The sequence below is a fragment of the Perissodus microlepis genome, chromosome 5 (genome assembly GCF_051167445.1).
Source record: "Perissodus microlepis isolate ML-2025 ecotype Zambia chromosome 5, ASM5116744v1, whole genome shotgun sequence".
Classification (NCBI taxonomy): domain Eukaryota; kingdom Metazoa; phylum Chordata; class Actinopteri; order Cichliformes; family Cichlidae; genus Perissodus; species Perissodus microlepis.
Genome location: NC_140465.1, coordinates 20438486 through 20459096, shown reverse-complemented (window position 1 = coordinate 20459096; position 20611 = coordinate 20438486). Strand labels below are relative to the sequence as shown.

General features: G+C 39.7%; 1 protein-coding gene across 1 annotated transcript; it reads right to left on the bottom strand.

Annotated features, from left to right (window-relative positions):
• Nucleotides 1–2849: 2849 nt before the first annotated feature.
• Nucleotides 2850–18774, bottom strand: slc6a1b (solute carrier family 6 member 1b). Its single transcript, XM_084928671.1, has 15 exons — nt 18329–18774; nt 16641–17079; nt 16225–16356; nt 15976–16076; nt 15430–15539; nt 14868–15000; nt 13943–14077; nt 13207–13310; nt 12515–12639; nt 11767–11879; nt 11406–11537; nt 9368–9470; nt 9077–9177; nt 8539–8706; nt 2850–5568 (listed from the first exon to the last, which is right to left on the bottom strand). Exons 2-15 carry the CDS (start codon nt 16885–16887, stop codon nt 5455–5457), a joined length of 1818 nt encoding a protein of 605 aa, XP_084784797.1. The 5' UTR covers nt 16888–17079; nt 18329–18774; the 3' UTR covers nt 2850–5454.
• Nucleotides 18775–20611: the final 1837 nt, after the last annotated feature.

The window sequence follows — 20611 nt, the reverse complement described above, 5'->3', positions numbered from 1 at the left end:
GAAACAGAAAATAATTTGAATTTTATCACATATTTTAAGTTTTTTCTAAGGGTAAAATGTTTTTCATAAAACAATTTGTTCCACAATTAACCACATCTTGATGCATTCTCAATCATCCAGGAAAATAAATCTCCAAAAGTTGATTCTGTTCATCTGGACGTAGCGTTTTCTGGGAGAAACATTTCGTCACTCATCCAAGTGACTTCTTCAGTCTCAGCTGACTGCAGGTTTCCCCAATCTTATAAACAGTACATTTGCATAATGACTGAAACCAGCCCACTGAAGGAACAATGGGCTGTGAGGCCAGTTCCTTAATCATAATTATGCAAATTCTCATGACCATTGATCAACAACCACTGACCAAAACCCGCTGATCAAAGACCACTGATCAATGGCCATGAGTGCCATTCACAGAGAGTTGGGGAATGGCTGCAATCACAGCATTGTAAGATGGCAAAAGATGTACCCTTAGGCCCCCTCCTCGATTCAGAGATGGTCTTTCCCTTTTCACGTAAATGGCCTCCTTGACTCCACGCTCAAACCAGCGTTCTTCCCTGTCCAGGATGTGTACATCCTCATCCTTGAAAGAGTGTCCACTGGCCTGTAGGTGTAAATAGACTGCAGAGTCCTGGCCTGACGAGGTAGCTCTTCTGTGTTGTGCCATCCGCTTCGCCAGAGGTTGTTTGGTTTCCCCGATGTATAAATCCTGGCAATCCTCCTGGCACTTAACAGCGTACACTATGTTACTCTGTTTGTGTCGGGGGACCCGATCCTTGGGGTGGACCAATTTTTGGCGCAGCGTGTTTTGCGGTTTAAAAGCCACAGAGACCCGGTGTTTCGAAAAAATGCGTCTCAACTGTTCCGATACTCTTGACACATATGGGATCACTACAGGTTTTTGCTTAGGCAGCAGTTGTCCTTCTCTCCTGGATCGGCTGGAGCTTTCTTTAGGTGCCTTTCCAGCTTTGATAAAAGTCCAGCTGGGATAACCACATTTACTCAGGGCCTTTTTGATGTGCTGTTCTTCTGCCTCCCTGGCCGCTGTGTCAGTGGGGATGGTGTTCGCTCTGTGTTGTAGCGTCCCGATGACACCCAGTTTGTGCTCCAGTGGATGATGAGAGTCAAACCTTAGATACTGATCTGTATGTGTAGGTTTACGGTACACGTCAGCTTTTAGATGTCCCCCATTACTGATGGAAATCTCACAGTCTAAGAAGGCTAACCTGCCACTTTTCATATCCTCCCTGGTGAATTTGATGTGTCGGTCCACCGAGTTAATGTGATCCGTGAAATGTAGTACGTCCTGAGATTTGATTTTCACCCAGGTGTCATCCACATACCTGAACCAATGACTTGGTGGTGTTCCAGGGTAGGATAGCAGAGCCCTCTTTTCCACTTCTTCCATGTACAAATTGGCCACGATGGGTGAAACTGGGGAGCCCATGGCACACCCATGTTTCTGCCGGTAGAACTGACCCTTGTATGTGAAGTAGATGGAATGAAGACACAGTTCCAAAAGCAAACACACTTGGTCGATGCTGAGAGTGGTCCTGTTGCTGAGGTTGGTGTCATCCTGTAATCTCTTACGAACTACCTCCAACGCTTCTGTAACTGGGATGCAAGTGAAGAGAGATGTAACGTCGTACGAGACCAAGGTTTCATCTGCCTCCATAATGACATCTCTCACCTTCTCAACAAAATCCAGGGTGTTCTGGATGTGGTGTTCAGAGCTGCCCACCAGCGGGTTGAGGATCGAAGCCAGAAACTTGGAGATGTTATAGGTGACCGAGTTGATCATACAGACAATCGGTCTTAAAGGTGCACCCTGTTTATGTATTTTCGGTAAACCATACAGACTTGGTGTAGATTCCCCTGGGTATAGCCTGTGGTATGAGGTCCGGTCAATAGCCTTGTCTTGTTCTAACTGCTTCAGACAGTCTATCACCCTCTTCCTGTAGCCTGTAGGGTCTCGTTTCAGGGGCTCATAAGTATTTTCATCACTGAGCAGTGACAAAATCTTGTCATGATAGTCTTTCTGGTTTAGCAATACTGTGCACCTACCCTTGTCTGCCGGAAGGATGATAATGTTGTTGTCATCACTAAGTGATGTGAGTGCCTTCCTCTCCTCCATGGTGATGTTGGATGCTGGGGGCTTTGCATTGCTGAGACAGGCCGAAACTTTCGTCCGTAGTTGCTCTGCTTCCACTTCTGCAATATTGTTGTTACGAATTGCTGTTTCTGTGGCTGTGATCAGCTCCACTAGCGGGATTTGTCTTGGTGTGACAGCATAATTCAACCCTTTAGCAAGGATGTTTTTCTCTGTTTGGGTGAGCTGTCTGTCAGACAGATTCTTCACCCACTTGTCCACATCCTCCGTGTCGCATCCTTGTCTCTTTTGGCCACTGAGGACACTCTCCGTATTTTGCGGTGGTTTCTGACGTACAACAAGTAAGTCAAACTTCCTTTGTTGCCTGGTCTTAGACTTCTTGTGCTGAGCTAGATGAGCCTTCTCAGTAAAGTCAAACACCTTTTTAAGAGTATTCTCATCTAAAAGCGTTGTCAGTCTCTGTCGGATCCGCTCCTCTTGAGATAATATTTATTTATCTATTTACACCTACAGGCTAGTGTAGTGACCTGCAGTCAGCTGAGACTGAAGAAGTCACTTTGATGAGTGACGACACGTTTCTCCCAGAAAACGCTACGTCCAGATGAACAGAATCAACTTTTGGAGAATTAACCACATGCATAGTTCCACAATAAATAAATAATTTTAGAAAATGAAAGCATTTAAAATGGAGTGGGCTTTTATTCACCTACCCTTTAAATGGAATGAACACATAACACAGGGATTATAATCTATAGAACTTTATTTATTTTGCAGATAACATATATTGCAATCATGCTTTTTCATATAACACCATCTAGACATTTATTATATTTTTTACATATAATATTTTACATTAGGCCCATGAAACAGCTAGAAATATACAAAACAATATTCTCTGACTAGACATTTCTATTACATTATTGTTATTATTATTATTATTATTATAATCTTCTTTATTATTAATCTATTCTGCTGTTATCTTCATAGTTTCTTTTCTTTCTTTTTTTTTTTTTTACAGTTGAGAGATATGTGCTTTAGTTTCTGAGACAGTATTATTGCAGAAAACAGCAAATGATATCATTTTTTTCTGTTCAACATTTAGACGAAAGGGAAAAAAAATCCAGGTTGTACGGACATTCACAGATACATGTATTACACAGTCCAGTTTACAACATCATTCAAGAGAGAAAACTGCAATATGGTAACTTTATACAAAATTCACGGAACCCTTTAGTCATTGCACATTTAAACATCTTTGAAAAAAAAAAAAAAAACATAAATAAAAGAAAAGATGGGACTGGTTCAACCTGATTCCTGTCGCATAGCTGCCACAGAAGCAAATTCTCTTGATCCTTCTTCGTAGTAATACAGTGATATCTGCGGTCTGTCACAAAGTCAGGATCTACTCATATGCTATTATATTGCCGAGCAACTTGATATGTTATAATAGGTTTTTATTCACCCTATGAAAAGGAGTAGTTTTCGGTGGTGTTGGCCTATAAAGCATCTGGCTATGTCCTGTTAACAGTACTTCAGCCAGTTTTGTTCTGTGTCTGTGCCAAAGTTGATCTGCCCATTTCTTGTATTGGAAATATAAGACAGAATAGGAACAACTTATGGCTTCTACCAAAATCTGTGAAGGCCATAACAGCTTATACACAGTGAAAGAAAATATGCTAGCAGAGCAGATAGCACACAGAAAAGAGGCAGGAATTTGGATCAGCTTTTGAATGTACCCAAGTAGATATATATATATATATAGATATATATATATATATATCTATATATATATATATAGATATATATATACACATATACACATATACACATATATATATATATGTGAAGTCTTCATTCTGGTTTGCGACTTTATGTTTTGTTGCTGCTTCAGGTAGCATGTTGAATTTATGGGAAAAAAATGACCATTTTCACACTTGTTGTCGTTTAATACAGCATTCATTGTTTCAGTGTATCGTGGTAGTATCTGAGAGAATTTGGTCACTTCCACCTTTGTTCCTGAGAAGTGGGTTACTAAATAGATACACAAGTAAACAATTCCAGACAGAATAATGGTAGTAATGATAGAAATCATCTCGCACGTTACACTGCAGCCTATTAGCTCTCACAGTTTAAACTCTAAATTAGTATTGTTTTATTTCAGCGTAACACTTTTCCTTCTACTTAATTGGTGTCAGTTGAAGAAAAGTCACCATTTTCCAAATGTTTACTCTCCAGAAGAAATACTTTACATGCAGTGCACATGTAGGAGTTTTGTAACGGCTATGCCTTTATTTTTAGAGTTACTAGTTTACAGATTCAAACTGTGCTTGTGGGCGACTGCTCTTTTCACTACCCTGCTGCTCTATACCGAGTCAAAAGGGGATTCTCGAATGATTACTTTAATTAGACTCTTTATTTAATCCATAAATGCTCAGTGGGTCAGCAGTCTCAGAGCATTAATTTGGTCCTTCTCACTCACACACATAGAAAATAACCTAAAACTTGTTCTACAAAAAAGATTTGGACAACATACAAAGTTATTGTTCTTTAGAAAACAAAGAAACAATTATAACAGTCTCTTGCTATGTATTATATATGTTATTTTTGCTGTGGTCACAGTTTTCACTCATGCCAAAAATAAATTGGACACTTAGAAATTCCATACTGTACTTGTGCTTTTCAGTTGTATCCCCAGACACGGGTAGTAAACATTTCAGGTGAAGTGCAGGATTTGCAGGGGATTGATAGTCTAGTTAAATTTGTTTTAAAAATAAAAGCAAATTTGGCCTTACCTGTTGCACGTTCCCACATTGTCTTTGCCTTAAATTGCTCAATATTCCATTTCCACTTTGCTAACTTTCAAATTGTGTTTTCATCTACTACACGGCATTTATTTTGATGTATTTATTTCATGGACATGCAAAATGCATTTTACCGATAAACCCTTTTGTACAATAGTTGGAGTTTAGTAGATTACTCAAAGCACATTACTACTGAATCAACATGGGCCTCCAAATTTAAATTATATATATTCAATATACAGTATTTTACTAAGTCACATTTCCTTTTCTAAAAAGGCTAACTTTTTTGCATAATGAAATTCATAATATCACAATAACTTTGCTGGATAATTTGCTTGTCATCATAAGTTTTATAACTTTGTATTTTACAAATAAACATACAGAAAACCCCCTAAAAATAACTGTGTAATCAGGTTGGTTTCACGTGTCCCCAGGAGGTAGGTGAATAAAAGCAGACATAAAAGTCTAGTGGTTGTTCCCAACCTTGATTACGTTTCTTCTATTGTGGAGTGCCAGTCTGGCTGTTGAGACAGAGATCAGACCTTTTTAGATGTAGGCTTCCTCAGTAGCAGGGTTCTGATTCTGGTTTTCTGTCTGCTGGTCTGGACCATTTTCCTGAGCCTTCACCAGTACCAAAGGCTTGATCATCATCCGCAGACGCTGAGAAGAAGATCGGTACCACAGTTAATATCGTGAGCTGAGAAGTCTGTGTTCAAATCCAAATGCTGTAACAAACCACACGAGCTATGCAGCTGTGAGCTTAAGGGATAGGCTTTGAATGTAAACATTCTTCTGCTGGATGCTGTGAGGGGAGATGTCTGCACTTTCCAACCTGAGATAAAGTTATATGAATTAATATACTTTAGAGAGTGAAACCTACTAATGACACCAACAAACTTCCATGGGCCAAACTTACTAAACTTACTAAATTTTTAAAAAATGCTCTCAGCTATGCAGCGTCAGAACAGGGCTTTGCAGTCAACATTTTTATGGAGTGTTTGTGAAACTAAGTGTTCGCCTGGGTGCAGAGCACTAATCAACTTGCTGATTGCTACAATTAGACAATCAGCCATCAGCTGTTACTGCAGGATCTGACGCCTGCACATCGCCTCTGATAGCCTCTGTTCCACTGTCTGCAATTATCGCCCATTTATTCTGTCAGTGGTGACTATAAAGCTATATCTGTCAGAGGAGACTAAGAGACTATCTGTAAGCCTGCTTATTCGGCTCACTGTGGATGACTGCAAATCAAGAAGTTGTTAATGTAAATGGTATACCAGAAAAGGTATTCTCTTACAGTGATTAGTAACATCAGGTCAATAAAAATGCAGCGTGGCACTGCCCTGCGTATAAACGTCATTTACCAAGAACTTCATGGCTGTTGTATGTCATTGTCACTGTTACAGCACACAGCTATCAGAAATTATTTAACAGAACTAATTAAAAATCTATTTCACTAATCCTTTTATCACCGCTCTACGCTTCATGACAATTTACTACTTTGCCCAGGATGCTAGTGTGTTTTACTTATTATAAAACCATTGAATTACAGTGGCGCTGTACAGTTTTAATGCATGGAGCAAAGTCACACTTGCTATGCTCATCCTTTTCCCTTTCAGTGCGGAGCATCTTTTGGCTTCTAAATTACAAAATTAATTACAAAACATAGCTGCAAGCGGCAACAAGGGGGCCAAGAAGTTCAGCCAAGAAGTTCAGCAGGGTACAGTCACAATGTCAGTTTGATCTGATTATGTTAAAGGTGTAGCTGTTAGCACTGATTGAAAATAAAACCTCTTTTTACCATTTGCATGGCTTCTAGGGACTCAGAAAAAAGTGCATAGTGTGTACACCAAGACTGATGTTAATTTATGAAAGAGATGCTGTGCTACAGTATAATTTCCTTTTTTATATCAATTGCCTGTAAGGGGCAAATGGATAGAAAAGTCAAAATCCATGTGATAACTTTAGAGAGGGTTGTTTTGAAGATCACCTCTGACAATATTTGTAGACATCAGAAAAAAATGTAGCCTGTATTTATTTTAAATCTTTCAATGAATTCACTCATGGTGGTTGCATCAATTAGGTTGACATGACAAGGAGACATATCCTGGCTTTGGGGCCTTCCAGAGACACCACACAAAAATTCTTGTTTATGTCCTATATCTCTCTCGTCCAACATCATACAAAAACAAAACACTACTAAAGCTATAGAACTGATCAGTTCTGTAGCTTTACACTAGAAACTGCAAGTTTGTACCTTCTTATAGGCGTTGACATAGCTTTTAGCAATATTAATGGTCACACATGCAAATTCCCAGCAGATGCCAATTTTGTCTGAATGTCTTGTTCTTTTATTCACTGAAATGAGGCACTAGGAGACCTTCTTGGGCATAAGGAAAACTCAGCAGCAGTTCTGTGACAATCAACCCACTTGTCTGATGCTTTGTATTGTGTGAACTCCATTTGAGTCCTTGAGCCTAGTTTGTGCAGCCAGACCTGATGAATGGACGACAACAGAGCAAGCATAGGCTGAAATAGAAGCCCTCTGTGCCTATTGGTTGACTCTGATTATGTTTTTCTGTTTTTACTATTATTGTACGACCGTCTACTGGTCAGATGCAGCCCGTTCTCACTCCCGAGGCGTAATATACTGACAATTTAAGAACGTGTTGGTATTTCCTGCATTGCTGGCTGTGTTTCAAAAGTACATCCTATCTCTTTTACCTAATCACATTTCAGAATCAGAATTCATAAGGACTTAGGAAAGGAGAACAAGAATGCACTGAGAATAAACATCCTTATGCTAGAATATGTACTCATGAGATGTCCCAAAGTTATGGTGATATTAAGATTCTTTGGAATCCACGAGTAGCTAATTTGCCTCATTTGTGTTTTTTAAAAGTTATGTGCCTAAACATACCGCCAAATCTGAACCACTGGTGGCCCTAGAGCACTCGTGGCAAAGCCATTAAACTCGGTAAAAAGAATCAGGGAACTGCCAGTGGACAAAGAAGAAGAAGGAGAATAGAAGACTGCTGGTGCCTGCACAGGTTCTCTGTTTGGCCCTTAATTATAATCCTTTCATAGTACTTTCAAAGCTGCCCATTATGAAAATAATAAAAAGTAAAGGTAATAAAGCTCATGGGTTAGTATATTCTGGTAAAGCAGGCTGCATTTGTGGTGACCTAAATATTTATCTAAACTTCTGTACATGGTGTAAATGGATCTTTCACTAAATCCTTTGGGCTTGTATTTTTCTTTATCTGCATATAGGATCGCCTTACATCCTGTATGAGCTAATATCAGTTTGGCTTGTGCAAAAAAATCATGCATAAGAAGTAATCCACTTGAAACACTCAGTGTGGCTTATTCAGCTGCAGAGTCCAGGGTAAAGCTACTAGATGTGTGAAAAGCTCAGAAGTGGGTATAGTGATGCATTATACGCTGGTTTATCTTTAGCTACTTGTCAGCCGTACACTCTTGGTATTTATACCATAGCTTTAAAAATAATAACATCCCACTTCCTTTCTTAACAAGAAAAGGATATTAATTTTTGTAGTGTAAAGCAGGCAATTATAACAATTTGTGAAATACAACTAAAAAAGTCAAGCATTAATATATTTGTCTTACCTCTTTGTATGTGCCTTTGAGTGTGAGGAACATGTAGCCCATGTAGCCAGGGATGAGAATCATGGAGGAGAGGGCCATGCACCAGCCGACCCCCTGACCCCAGGCAGGGAACACATAGTCGCCCATAGTAAGAGGAACCATCTGTATTGCACTAAACAAGAAGACTCCCTGTACGCAAGAGGAACAAGAGAATAGATCTAATTATGCTTACAAATATGCTACCAAACTGCATAATGTTTAAGCTAAGATAAGAGTTTTGCAAATTGTACTATTTCCTATATTGTCTTATACAGATGTGGTTTGGACACACTATTGGATGATGGTGCTTAAATGCAAGTTAACACAAGCATTAAATCAAGTGTCAGTGAAAAGAAATAGACTCCAGCCAGAGAGAGAAGCAATCATCAAACAATGGCACACTTTTTCTTAAATGTATGGTTCAAGTCATTTGCAATATACAGAGTGCCTTCAAATAAAATACTGACCACAGTGGAGTACTATTTTTCTTTTGTGTTATGTTTTTGCTTGCCGCACTTACAGCCACAACGAGTGGAGTAAAGACAACCCAGCAGGCCTTCCACCAGAGACATGGTCTGTAGCCAATCATTTCTTCAATGTTGTCATAGAATTTGTTCACACCTGGAACAAAAAAACCAAAAACATTATCAGTGCTGTTTTTATCATTATGTCACTGTGGATTTATATGTATCCCATCTGAGTCTTAGATGTCAAAGCTTGGCATTGTAGCGACACCAAATTGGCAGCTAAAAGACAGAAAACACTTACTGTTCTAAGATGGAGAAAAAAAAAACCTTTTTGTTTGGCTCACCATAGAACCATGAGATTGAGATACATTCGAAGAAGACCAAGAAGAGTAGGGACATCCCACTAGCTGAATAGTAATCAAACAGTTTAAACACGTACAGTCCACCCTGAAAACAGAGGCAAAGAACATGATGAGAAAGGAGAAGTAATGGAAAAAGCACTTACAGGCATGTGCGGGACAGTATTAAACTAGTGCAGTGAAGTAACATCAAGAGTGAGAATAAATGGTTAAACATCCAACTGATGAACTCAGAACTCAAAATGGATTCTTTGTGAAAAGCTGTGTTTCTCCTACTGTGCAGTGCACACAGTACCAATATGGCTCAAATTTCTACTTAAAAACAGCGCCAGCCTTTAGTGCCTTGCAGCTATCAAGTCATTCTAGGGACCAGCTCAAGAGGACTTCTTGGAGTTTGTCCACTTCTACATTTTGAAGCTTGATATACTTCATACTGCCTGGAACAGCGATTAGGATAACTGCCATAAAATAACGTGCTGTGCATGTAGCATGATGGAAATCCAATGTGACTGGAACAGAGGAACAGCGCAGGCTCTTGAATTGTCATAGCTCAAGAGATACAGAAGCTTTTATTGCATATTACTGACAATTTGTTTTTTTTTTTCTTGCTTATCATTTTCTTTGTCTTGCATTTCAAACTGCTGCAAATCTTTGAAGTGTTTTTAGCATAATGTTACCTGAGGGAAATGACTCAGAGTGTGTCAATTGAAGAAGCAGAGTTTGGAATTCCAATATATTAAAATAAACTTTGATAGCTAAATATTTATGTGTAAACAATAGTTTATAGAACTGTGTTAAGCCCTCAAATGTCATTTTATTACTCAAATCTGAAATCCAGCATAGTAGAAAAGACAAATGATTAAGTACAATGACATTTCTCTTCAACAGACTAAAACACCTATTTTAATTACAGTCATAATTGGGTTAAAACAGCTCTTGTAGATTAAAATGGGATTAAAATAGCGCACTGTGCATAAGCCCCAGGAAAATTTGTCTTATACACAGAGGTCATTCACTCATAAATGAGCTGTGACTAATACTGAAATGCTAAGACTGAAAATTATTGAGGAAATAATAAAATATACTAGCGATTTTGGAACAACTGAAGCTTTTGAATCACATTTGCAAAGTATGGCTGTCCTGAGAGTACAGAAATAGCAGCGAATGTGGGGTCAGGAGAAACAAAGGGCTGTTTTCCTTTGGGGGAGGATAAATGTGCCCCGAAAATGAAATCAGTAGACAGTCCGAGTGTAAAGGTGACATGTTAGAAGCTTATGAATTGTCTACAAAGGCTCATTCACTAAGGAGAATGAATGTGTCGAGAAAACTTTGGGATAATCGCCTCCTCGGACAGTCAGGTTACTTTAATAAATTGTTTGTGACCTTATGATGTGATTAACAAAGCGCTGGGGTTTCTCCTCCTTGAATATGCACAGCAGTTTCAATGAATATTTAGAAATTGGAGAGAACGTGTACTAGACTAAAGCCATTTTATCATTTCTCAAGGATATGTTGATATGATATGCAAATCAGAGCCCTTAATGACCAGATCACACCACATGGGAATCTTGCTAGTAGATGTTGGGGGATCTCTTTTTGTACTCGAGTAAATACTAAATATTGTGAATCAGTTTGGCATGTTAGTCTCAAGAATTAGACCCTATGACTGTTTTACAAAGTGTAAAGATGAACCCAACAAATGCAGGCATTGATCAGGTTAATGTCTGGTTGTTGTTAATGTAAATATAAAACAGAAGGTAAATTCACAGAAAATGTCCTATTAAATGACCTGTTGTTGTTTTTGTTTTGTTTTTTTTTACTTTGGACTTACTGTAAAATACAGACATTTCCAGGGTAAGTAGTAAAAAAAAACAAAAAACATCTGTTATTTAATAATTTGTTACTTAATTACAGTGGTGCAGCATGAATGGCCATGGGGGGCGCTTTGTAGGACCGATTCTGGCCCACAACCCTTATGTTTGACATGCCTGCACATTCATAGTTAGTGCACATTCATATTCACCTGTGTGATGTTGGACAGGCCAAAGATGTAAGAAATAAGGCAGACGACTGCAATGAAGATCTCTCTACGCTTTCGAAGGACATGGGGGAATTCATCAACCAGGGCAGTGATGAAGCCTTCCACAGTGCAGAACTGGAGAGATTGCAGAATCAGGTTGAAACTGTTACACAATACATTTCTGTCACAATAAAAACATTGCTAAGGTTTAGTATCTAAGCAAAAGAGCAATGGTAAGTTTTTTGGCACATTAGTGCAGTATCAAACTGAAAACTTAGATCATTTTTATTTGAAGGTTAGAAAAGTATTTTAGAAAGCATTTCATATTGGTAAAAGGAGACATTTTTTCTTGAAATATCTTTACCTGACTGTCAATTCCCAGCATCAAGAGCATGGAGAAAAACAACACTGCCCAGAGAGGGGAAATGGGGAGCTGGGTGACAGCCTCTGGATATGCCAAAAAAGCCAAGCCAGGTCCTGATAAAAGATAAATATCAGAGATAATGTGATTTGTATTTGACAGTGGGACACAAATAAAACATGGTATTTGGCTATGACGTAGTGGCTCCATAGTGTAATGGCTTTCACAATTGCCTAACAAGTGATAGGCTCCTGATTCCTGTCCTGGGAGATTACTCTATATGAGTCGCATCAGGCAGGGCATCAGATGTAAAGATCTTCCAAATCAAACATGGGGAGCTACCCACTGTGGTGACTCCTTGTGAATAAGGGAGCAGCTAAAAGTATCTGGTTTTGACTAAAGAAGGCAAAACAATAAATTTAAACTGGGCTCATATGACAGTACTGAAAGTGTAACACTTGATAAAAGAAGAAACAAAAAAAGGAGTTGATCTCGAAGTGTCATTGAGAGAAAAAAGTACACTGAATGTCAAAGCTGAGTATTTGTAAAGGACTGAGAGTACAGAGAGTTTTTGCAAAGTATTTCCCTTCTAATAATCCCAGCAATCTGGACCAACAGTGTAAAAAAAATCATTTGTCCCTTCAAAATTATAGCAGCTGCAATGGCTGACTTTTTGCACCGTATTTGTAGTCATATTATCTCTTGCCTGTGTCTGTTATTACTATTGAGTTTCAACATTGATTGCAATTACCTGAGGCTGCCACATCAGCGATGGGTCTCTTTGTCACACTGGCCATAAATCCCACGATGGAGAAGATGACAAAGCCGGCGAACATACTGGTAAAGGAGTTGATGCAGCAGACAATGACAGAATCTCTGTAGGGGAGAGACAAAGCACGCTGCAGCCATTGTCACGCCTATATCAATTCCTTATCAACCCGTCACACATTGTGGGGAGGTTTGTGGGGTGGTGGGGGGTGGGGTGGAAAGGGAAAGGTGGAAAGCCATTTTGCATCTGGCAGTGGCACAACAGCTGAATACATTGATAATGTCCTGATTTTATAAAACAGCAGTGAGTTCTAGCAGTTTTACGACTAGAGAGACAAATGGGCAGATGGCCAGTGTTTATTTTATAAGGTGACAGCCTGTGACAGTCACCAAATGTGTGTACCTGAATCTAAAACACTATGTGGAGCCAAAATAATGAAACAACTGATATAACAGGGGGCTCAAATAGTCCCAAAATAGAACAAACTGCAGACACTATGCTGTCACGGAAACCAAAAATAATCCCAGGAAGAGACATCTGCACGGTCTCCGTATAAAAAATAAATAAATAAATAAATGAATAAATTATATGAGTGAGTGGTGTTAGATGGTAATTTTTTAACAGGCATTTAATTCAAGCTGTAAATAAACAGAAACAATATTTTATTCACCTACCTGTATACGTTGTTGGTGAAGGGATTATAGCTGCCGAGAGCAATCAGAGAGCCTAATCCTAGCCCGTAGGAAAAGAAGATCTGAGTGGCAGCGTCGAGCCACACCTGACACACAGACAGAAAAGAGGTTCAAGTAAGTGTGCTTGTGCAAAAATTGCTGCTAAAAGAAGATTTTTGTTTGAAAAACCGGCCAGGATTATATTCATTTACTGATTATCAGGACTCTTTTCTCTGATGAAAGCATGTGCATAAATGCTAGAAAGAGGGAAACTGTTTGTTCTGCACTGTAACACCTTAGCATTGTTTTGTCGTGCCTGATGCTATTTGATCAACTGTCAAATCACTGAATCGTGATCTGACCTCAGCTTCTCAGTCTTTACAGAAATAAACACATTATCTCATAATCAATACTGTAAAAGAAAGTATTTGTGAACTGTGCTAATAATGGTACTTGCAATGAACAATCATGGTTATAAACCTCATTCACAGACATTCACGTTAAAGCTCTGCAATCACTGAAAATGTATCTGGAATCTTGTTGACTTATTAGTTCCCATCCATTCATGTAGGTACAGAGACCTACATAATGTTAAAAAAAACAACAACCCTGAAACATCACCCCAAAAACCAAAACACATCAAGTTGGGGCTCATCTTATACTCTGCAGCAACCTTAATTTTGGTTGCTGGTGCAGAATATCTACATGTATTCATGATCAGAAAGAGCAGCGAGCTCACCTCAGACTCCTTAAGCTTGTTAAAGTCTGGTGTGATATAGAAGAGGATTCCATCCATGGCACCGGGCAGAGAGACACCACGGCAAAACAGGATGAACAACATGAAGTAAGGGTACGTGGCAGAGAAGTACACCACCTACGGGGCACAAAATCGTGATTACTGCAAAATAATCTCTCTAAGCCATCTTTAAGATCTCCCGAGAATATTTGTCATGCGAGACAAGAGCGCAGTTTGAAAACCGACAAGTTGTTAATCTCATCAATTTATTGTGTTACTGAGGCACCATCCACACAGAGCAGCATAGTGCCCTAGTCAACAATCTCCCAGAGGCACAGTGACCCCAGAAAGACTGGGTTCAGCACACTCCCGGCGCACTATTTCCCTCCTTATCTGAACTAATTTCAGACTGTGCTGTCAAAGTCAACACTAATCATGCCAGCCAAGATAACATCTACTGCATAAAAATGAATCAGCAGAGGATCTTGTTGTGAAAGTTAGGAAATTGTTGAAACTCCTTTTGCCATACTGAAAAAAACAGACATCAAAATAAAGATCAAGCAACAGCAAATAGAAATCTCATACTTTAGCTCAGTGTACAGATGATGCAAACTCTGTTGGGCTGTTTGCCATTGTGCAAAATGTTGGTACTTATATAACACAACATACTTTATAATAAAAGAATATTCCGAAGGGATAGCCTATGTGTCCATGTATAATCTTAGTCATTTTTGTATGATTTTTAACTTTTTTGTGACAGTGTACCAGTGAAGCTCTTTTCCCACACTAACAGGAAATTACACAAAATTTCTAAAATAAGTGAGTAACTCCCTTTATTTCAACAATAATCTAAAGTTCTGTTGTTCCAGTTCTATATTTGGCTTTTTCATTGTTTCTGCTGATGTCTGTACCTTCTTCTTCTACTTACTTTGCCAGTCCAGCTGACTCCCTTCCAGATACAGAAATAGACAAGGACCCATGCTATGGCGAGTGTGATAGCCAGTGGGATCCTGACCTCCCCAGGCTTCTCCAGGCCATCGGTCAGCTGATGCATGTTTCGTCTGGAGGGAAGTAAAGGGGTCTTACTACAATACACAAGGGCATCCTTGATGTCACATATGTAGCATGCATGGAAGCATACACAAATGTGCCTACATGCATCTGGATATTCACAAAGAGTCTTTTGATGGCTTTTTTCTCATCCTTAAAGCTTAAAGGTATGATAGCAAAAGGAAGTTGTGCTTCTGTGCACACGTTATTTTTCTCATCCATTATTCTTTTCAGTCCATTTACCATTTGTGCACAGATTTTCCTCCTCTGCTGATATTCTGGGTAGATTGCTATTAACGGATATGGCCACTGAGTCATCATATGCAAATGGCCATATCTAACTCTGACCCATGATGTAATGATCATGCACATAAGGGAACCTCTAACCTTACTGTGCAGTTAAAACCTATTAATAACATTAACTGAAATGTCCAGCTTACTCCCAGAACTCTACAACGGCACTGGTGAGGTTTGAGGTGTCTGTGATGCTGTAGTTGGTGTAGCAGCGATCTGTGTTCCAGCTATTTCCACAAGTCTGCCACGGCAAATCCTGAAATTTAAGGAAAACGCACACAAACACAAACACACACACACAGGTTCTTTTATTTGGAGCACTCTCCCACTGCCTATTCTCTCTAGCTGTCAAGCTGCCAAGACCACGATACTCATTCGGGACACTGAGATTTCATGGTTTTCTCAGAGCAGTGAATGCTTCATCGCCAAATGCATTTATCAATACCTTGTGTAAGGCACTAATTATGTGGGAAAGGAAGTAATAAATGTCATACTCTGTTAAGGGCTGTGAGGCCTTATATAAGAGATACTGGCAAACAGCACCTGCCTCATGATTAAAGGGTTAGAAAGTAATAGTACTAACAATACAGACAGGGCTATGTCTGGAAAATCTCGGCCCTTAAAGGTTCAGAATTTGTGCCCTGTTACTACATTTGCTAAGAAATGTAGGACTTTAAATATCAAATACTCACAGCACTGAAGGAGTTGTACAAATAGTAAATAGCCCAGGAAATGATAACAATGTAATAGATATTGAGCCAAAAGGACAGAACAGCAGCAGCCAGGCCAACACCTGAAACAATGGAAAATAAAGGTGTGATGTCAAATTGTGCTGAATAAAACAAAATGAGGAACACATGTAAGTCCACTTAGAATGCCTAAATAAAGTAGTTATTTAGAAAATTTAGTTTCAAGTCTTAACAAATATATATATAATTTACCTTTGAACATTGGAGCCAGCTTCCACACTCCAAGACCTCCAATAGAAGTGTACTGACCAAGAGCCGTCTCCAGAAAGAACAGAGGCATACCAGCAAATATGAGGGTCAAAAAGTAGGGAATCAAGAAGGCCCCTGAATGAAAGGTGAGAAGTAAAGGTGTGTAAATGACGACAAAGGATATGCTAATAATTTTCAACATAATCCAATAAAACATATAAGGGGTGTTTTGTTTCTGCGCCCCAGATCACGTCACAGCTATTTGTTTGTGCGCAATTACGCACGGTTATACTGGACATGCAGTTTATATCTGTTATAAATAAAGAAGTCCTGGGCAAACTGTCAGGTTTTAATGTCGAGATCTTTGCGCTCCTTCTGGTGTGTGGATATACTGAAAATTGCCAAGAATTCCTCATTACCTCCACCGTTTTTTCCACATAAGTAAGGAAATCTCCAGACATTTCCGAGTCCGATTGCGTATCCGACACAAGAGAGGAGAAAGTCAAATTTCCCACCCCACGTTTCTCTTTCGGGTATCTCCTTTTTCGTCTTCTGCACTTTCACCACCAAGGTTTTGGGTTTGTCGTTTGGAGTGGTGGTGGGCGCGTCATTCACCGTCTCCGTTAAGACGTGTCCGTCCGAGGCTTTGGTCCCGTTGGTAGCCATGGTCGAGGTGTGCGTCGGACAGTCCTGACCAGTGGAGAAGAGGGGGTTTCAGCACTGGTCCAGATAGACAGCAGTTTATCCGTCCCGTACTTCCAGTTCCCAGACAACAGCCGAGAGGGGGAAAAAACGAAAACTGGGGTACAGCGAGTGATTTGGAGGAGAGGCGAGGACCTTACCAACAGTCCAGTGACCCTAAAAAACAAAAATAATAATATAGTTATAAATTTCACAGAAAAAGTGACATTCCTAAATTAGATATTGTTAGTTGCTTTGAATGCAAATATAGTTATTCAAAATATTTATGTATAGAGCCTTAAAACGAATGTCCTAATAATGAGGGATTAATTTTGCGATAATCACTGTGGATGTTAACTCCTTGGGGGGAAAAAAAACATTTAAAGAGGAATTAAATATTCCTAAAAAAAAAAAAAAAATCTGTTAAATGACAGAAAGAATATTTCTTTGAATTATATCTATTTAGCTCTCTCTCTTTATACATGTATATATGTCGTGATATTTCTTGAGGGGTGACAAAAAAGTCTGTCCCGTGTTCTGTCAATCCCACGGGATCAAATAAAAGCTTCTCATGCAATATGAATCACTTTTAATTGCCTGGAGTGAATCCATGTTAGCAGAAATTTAGAGCCTGCTCTTGTCCTTGATTCATTATGCTCTAAATTCAATGGCCCACTTCTCACTGCTCCCTTACAAGAGAAAAGCATTTAAACACATTTAGAAATCAGACTCGATAATGAATCACCTGGAGAGGCTAATAACTCACCAGAATTTGCAATTTGAATATAGATCTACATCAAATATCCATGGAATAGAGTTCTAATTCGCAATAGTTATTTTAGTTAATGCAAAAAAATTGGTAAATAAACGTAAAAGATCTACGTCATCTGTTTGTATTTTAAATAGCATTTTTAAATGCAAAATAAACGACCGCTAAAATGGTGAGCAGAGAGTGCGCTCTCTGTGCCCCCTTATTACCTTGTGCGTAATTGAGAAGCGGGGTACCAGGGTTGCATTTACAGATGGAAGCTAGAGTATTATTTTTTCATATTTCAGTCTACTAATAAAAATACACCAATTCTATTCCAAGTTAATGTGACATTTTGCATCTAAGAGACATCGCGACAAGAACTGCTTGTGCATTTTCTGCGTATTTAAATTACACAATCTACAAAACACAGATTCAAATTTCACATACATGAAATGTGGCTGTAGAACAGAAAGATCAAAGAAGATGCTAATGGCTCCTGAAGAAAACTAAAAAAAAAAAGTAAAAAGTCTTCGTCGACCTCACGCGCAGCTGCATATCCTTACGCAAATTCAGCACATCTGCACATGGCAAATTCCTTGATGGTCCTCGCGTGTAACAAATGCATTTCTTTTCTCGAATTTATGTAAATTGCACCCCGTACAAGTGAATACTTACAATACAGTCCGCTACTTTGCAGATTCTTTCTCCGGGGGGAATATCCCGATTTTGGAAAAAAGTAACTTCCTTTCACTTGCACTGAGTCAAACCGCGGTGAAAACTTTGCATTCGGCGACAGCGAGCGAATATATGATCCGAAAGGGGAGAGGATAGTGGGCAAATGCGTCTTTGAGAGCGAGGTGCTGTCCTTAAAGGAGTGGTGCTGAAAGAGAGGAGGGGAGAGAAGACGGAGAAAAGGAGCTGCCGCCGTCTCAGTTGAAGCGAGCAGGGACGTAACATGGAGCGCAGGATCCTCACTTTCGTCTACATAGCGTCAATGTCACCTCAAAGTCGACCCTCCCCAACTCCAACATTTCCACCACTGAGATGGCAGCGGGTTTGAGAGAGGAGCATCCGCTTGTCTCAAGGTTTTATATCGTTACTCCTGCAGCTTTTTTTCTCCCGTTTTTTTTAAACATCAGCAACTTCTCTCTCTCTTTCTCTCTCTCTCTCCCACCTCCCCCTTCCCCCTCTCTCCCTTTGTGACTCACTCAAGGTCCAGATGATGAATAACACAGACTTAACACTTTTATGTAATCCTCTGTTTTCCCAAAGTCATCCCTTGAATTAACTTGATTTCATCAAGTTGCCATTTAGAACACCGAAACGCATTAATAACGCACATGCACAACTATGAGAAACAAAATGTTCAAAAAGGCCACACTCGGGGTAAAAATAAGTGTAGTCTAATACTGCATCAAATGCAACTACTCCAAAGTAGAGGATACAGTGGAAGATGCCAATGGCTGCTTTAGCTGCTGGCAAAACATGATAAGAGGGTCCCAGCCAATAAAAGGAGTCAGGGTGTGTGAGATAAATTGAAAAATGTGCTTATAATCTTCTTAGCCCGCTGTCTTCCAAAATGAAATACCCTTGTGGAACATCTCAAACGAGCAGTCTTAATGCAGAGTTTAACTCCCACATTGAGATAAAATATGCGGCTCTCACTGGGAGATTAGACTTGCTCATGGTTTAATAGTTAAAGTTTGAGTTGTTAAAATGAGTAAGAACCAAACTGGTGTCAGATTAAAAAAGAGAGAGAGAGACTCTACACCTCCCTTTGTGATGATGTGAAACTGTTATTGAGAGGACTTCTCCTCGCATATTTCCACACTGATGCATTGTCTTTACTGCTAGGTGACACTCTACCGTGCAATTTTAATAATAATGGATTGCATTTATATAGCGCTTTTCGAGACCCTCAAAGCACTTTACATTTCCACTATTCATTCACACACTGGTGGAGGCAAGCTACAGTTGTAGCCACAGCTGCCCTGGGGCAGACTGACAGAAGCAAGGATGCCATATTGCGCCATCAGCCCCTCTGGCCATCACCAGTAGGTGAAGTGTCTTGCCCAAGGACACAACAACCAAGACAGACAGAGCTGGGGATCGAACCCGCAACCTTCCGGTTACAAGATGAGCTTCCCAACCCCCTGAACCACGGTTGCCCCAATTTTGACGTTCTATGTAAATTTTGACATCAAAGCAGCTTCACTTTATTATCACGAGGTATCATATGCAATTTAATATATTTAAAGTCCTGGATAATATGGGTATATTTTCTGATATTAATATTGTTATTTCAGTCATATCGATGTGCCTAATTTCTTTTTATGTTATTTTCCCACACTTCTCTACTTTTCTTGATTTGCTCTTGCCTCCATGTTCATCTACCCAGATCTTTCGCCTCCATCTTCAGTTCTTTTTTATCTCTGCGCGCCATGCTGAAGGCTGTGCAGTGTTGATACAGTACTGAGAAGCCACAGCACTGAGGGAGAAAGGAAGAAAGAATGCCCAGATGGTGAACCAATGAGGGGTGAGCTAACCTTCTAATGATATGAAACAAAATGTAGCATTTCTTACCCCAGCTGGCTGATTGGCCTGCAGGCTGTGGCACCTCTGATGTGCCTCCTGTTGGCCTACAGCTCTTACACACGGGGGGAATTCAAAATGCCACAATGATGAGAGCTGCTGGTGCCATGCTTGTGGCCCTGGCCCCACCTGATGGTGCGCTTGTGTGCACTGGAGCTTGTAATTACAGAAGGAGGTGGTGGTAATAAAGAGCAGAGTACAGGCAGACACACGGGCAGACAGCTGGCCTCCTGTCAGTTTCGCTGCTGAGACGCTGGGGACAAAAGCAATGCTCTGAAACTGTACAGTCGATTATCTCTCATGCGGGACAGACAAAATGGCGATGCAGATGATGACTGCGATAATGATGACAGATGCATTTTTAAA